The sequence below is a fragment of the Stegodyphus dumicola genome, chromosome 4 (genome assembly GCF_044657685.1).
Source record: "Stegodyphus dumicola isolate Sdum_Otavi_A_Nest chromosome 4, ASM4465768v1".
NCBI lineage: Eukaryota > Metazoa > Arthropoda > Arachnida > Araneae > Eresidae > Stegodyphus > Stegodyphus dumicola.
This window is the reverse complement of record NC_140771.1, coordinates 40,610,655-40,614,546: the sequence shown is the minus strand read 5'-3', so window position 1 is coordinate 40,614,546 and position 3,892 is coordinate 40,610,655. Positions and strand designations below refer to the sequence as shown.

The 3,892-nt window shown below is 31.2% G+C and overlaps 1 protein-coding gene across 1 annotated transcript; it reads right to left on the bottom strand.

The window, feature by feature from the left end:
• Window positions 1–432: 432 nt before the first annotated feature.
• Window positions 433–1,092, bottom strand: LOC146997527 (uncharacterized). Its single transcript, XM_085814338.1, has one exon. It carries the CDS (start codon window positions 1,090–1,092, stop codon window positions 433–435), a length of 660 nt encoding a protein of 219 aa, XP_085670464.1.
• Window positions 1,093–3,892: the final 2,800 nt, after the last annotated feature.

Sequence of the window (3,892 nt, the reverse complement as noted above, 5' to 3'; positions counted from 1 at the left end):
GCTTGCGCGTTCTACTCAAATTTACATATTCTGGCATTGGCAGTTCCAGGGGAAAGTAAGGCTTGACAGGAAAGATAGTTTAAACTTAAAATAAATGTTAGTTAAAATAAATATAAACCCTACAAACAAATACTATCAATTCCCCCCTTATATGTATTTAAAGATATAATTTTAATCAGTCAGTCATGTAAATACTTTAATAGTTCATCTTCCAATTTCACTCTAGGTAGATACTTTGCTAAAATATCCGCTTCTTAATTTTGTGAACACACAAACTGAGGAATGATTTGATTCATTTCATATTCATCCTTTACAAAGAAATATTTTCTATTAATGTGCCTTGAACTGCTACTTTGTTTTGGTTTTTTCATCCAATCTATTAATGCTGTCTGTTTTAATTTCTATTGGTTTGTCAATTAGATCTTCTTGACCCTATTCTTCAAGTAAATAGATGTACCATTTAACTTCACATGCACATTCACAGAATGCTAAAAGTTCAGCTTCCATTGTAGATAGAGAAACTATTCTTTGTTTGTTGCACTTCCAATTTATGAAATTTTTACCTAATTTAATGAAATAACATCCAAATGATTTTCCATCTTCAGTGGTACACCAACTTACATCTGATGTAGCATTTAATTTCCCATTGTGTGAAGTATACACTAAACAAGCATTTTGTGTTTCTTTAATATATCTAAATATCCTCTTTACAGCTTTCCAGCGTTTCTCTCTGGGATCTTGATTACATCTTGACAAATTACTTACTGCAAAAGCTAAGTCTGGCCTCGTGCCTGTTGCTAAGTACATCAATGAACCTAATGCTTCTTGATATTTTGTCTTCGACACAGGTGGCGAAGATGTTATGTCATCAAGATTTTCGCCCAATATTCCTGGAATCTTGACAGGTTTACATTCATCCATTTCAAAGTTTTTTAAGATTTTAGTTATATAGTTTTCTTGACTGAGTATAAGTTTTCCAGATTCTTGCCGGATGTCTATTCCTAAATATTTTTGTGTTTTAGTGACTTCTCGTAATTTAGATAGTTGAGAGATGATGTCATTTATCTCAGAATTTGAATTTCCAGTCACCATTAAGTCATCCACATATAATGCTATGATAAGATAGTTGATCTTATCTTTATAAATATAAACACACGGATCTGACTTTAGTTAAATTCTTTTCTTTAAGAACTTTACATAATTCATCACACCAGCATTTTCCTGATTGTAGTAATCCATATATACTTTTGTTTACGAGGTATACTTTGTTCGGATCTGATATAAATCCAGGTGGTTGTTCCATGTAAATTGGTTTATCCAAGTATCCATTTAAATATGCAGTTTTTACATCGAAAAATCGTATTTTGTTGTTTTTGTAAACTGCAATCGATAGCAATGTTCTAAAGGTTGCAAGTCTCATTATTGGGCTAAATCCATCTTCATAATCAATTCCTTTTCTTTGATTAAATCCGATTGCTACTAGTCTTGCTCTGTAAAATTGTTTCTAAACTATCCTTTTCATCCCTTTTTGAGAATATCCAGCGGTTTTTAATAACTTTCTTATCGATAGGTCTTTCAACTAATTCCCAGACTTCATTAGCCTCCATTGAACTCAGTTCTTCTGTCATTGCATGTAGCCAGAATTTACTTTCAGCAGATTCTACAGCTTCGTTATACGTCTTAGATAATTCTTCATTTCTATTGTATACTACATAATCTTTTAATTTTTCTGGGGGCTTCGTAGTTCGCGCTGGTCTTTTCTGTACAGAACTTCCCTGACTATCATTTCCAGGTTCTTCATTTATTTGTGGAAAGTCGGTTGGCTTTCCCAATGAATTGTTATCGTCGTGTTCATCATCACTGTTGGATGGCAAAATTTTCTCAGCTTCTTCATCTGTTGTACTATCTTCTCTATAGTATCTGTCAGTTATTTCTGAATTGCTTAATTTCCATTAGTTTGTTCCTTATAAAAATAAAAAGTTCTTCTAATATTTGATTTTTATCGAATTTTAAATATTTTTCTTTTAGTAAAGGTGATCCAAGTTTCTGTTCATCAAAATTTTACATCTCTCACTAATTGAATTTTATTTAGTTCAGCGATATAAATTTTGTGTGCTTTTCTTTTCATGCTATAGCCTATCATAATTCCTTTTTGAGCTTTTAGATCCATCTTTCTACGTTTTTCTCGTTTTATATGAACATATGCTTCACATCCAAATCTTTTAAAATAAGTAATGTTAGGCTTGCGTCCTTTATATAGTTCATATGGTGTAAACCTTTTATCATTTTTGTGACTCCTATTATTCACATGTACAGCTCTTTTAACGCTTTCAGACTAAAATTTTATCTGTAATTCTGCATCAATTAACATAGTTCTAGCAGATTCAATTATAGTACGATTAAAATGTTCAGCTTTTCCATTACTTTCCGGAGTATAAGGGTAGTAAGTTCATGTTTAATTCTCATTTTTTCAAAAAAACACTTTTGTACTTTTACCTAAAAATTCACTACCATTATCACTACGAATTCTTTTTAGTTTCTTTCCTGTTTGTCTTTCTTCTTGAATGATAAGTTTGATTAGAGCGTCTGAAGTTTTACTCTTCTTCTCAATTGTTATCACAAATATGAAATTACTGTAATCATCTACCACTGTTAAAAAATAACAGCTTCCATCTATTGATTTCTCAATTGGTCCAACTAAATCTATGTGCCATAATTCTAAAATATCTTTAGATTGCTTAAATTTCACACTTTTATAAGATGTTCGTGTTATTTTTCCTAATGTACAAGGTTCACAATTGAGAAATTTTTACATTTTCTAATCCAATGACCGATGAGTGTTTTTTCATTTCTATCAGCCTTTGATGATTTATATGAGTCTCTGATGCCATAGTACATCATTAACAGCAAAAGCACTTTATACTATTATTATTATTTCGACATTCTTTTATTAAATGTCCTAACTTTCCACAATTAAAGCATCTTCATTCATATTTCGATTTTCTCCAGTTTTCTTTTGCCTTAGAACTTACTTCTATTTTTTTTTCCTCTTTGCTTATTTTTTCCTTCTGTTTCTTTTAAAGCTTATCTAAGTGAAGCTAGATCTTTCTCTTTATTGCTTTTAATAATTTTAACATCAAATTCAAATTCCTTTCTAAGTCCTTCTAATATGAAGAAAATTAATTCTTTATCTATTATTTCATCTCCAACTTGAATACTTTTACTTTTCAGAATTACAGCTCTAATCATATAATCATCTACTGATTCATTTTGACTCATTTTCAGTTGAGCTAATTCTATTCTACATTTGATTTGAATATCTTCTGTTCTTGCCGCCATTTCATTTTTTATTTTCTCCCATAACTTCTTTGTGTTCTTTTCATTCGAATATTTTAACGCTTGTGAAGCTGTCATAGTTTGATTCATTATATTTCTTGCTATCGCGTTATTATCATCTCATATTTCCCAAGTTTTTATTTCATTTTCGAAATTAACATCATACTTTTTATATGGTTTTTTGGTGGTCGTGTGTGCTTAATGCATGATATAATTAAAGGAAATAAGAATAGACAATCTCCTATAACAAAAGAATATATTAAATACTAAATTACAATTTAAATTACATTGCAGAGATCAACACAGAGCTCGGAACACAGTTCATGCTAGCGTCGCGTACCTTGTGTGTCGAGAAGTCTGAGTGAGTAAAGATGTCGCTTTGCTGCTCCGATTAAGAACTGGATTTTACACGTGGCGCCATCTCATGAATAGAAGTTGAAGTATCTGTCGGAACGCCACAGTACTCCCCCCCCCAAGTACCATCGGTACGTTATAAGTACTTTGGGTTAAATTTAACCTTTCTTCCAGATCTGGTAGTTTTAGGTTGCTCTTTAAC

Coding starts and splice junctions, on each gene's coding strand:
- LOC146997527 (XM_085814338.1), bottom strand. CDS start 1,092: ATGGTGACTGGAAATTCAAATTCTGAGATAAATGACATCATCTCTCAA.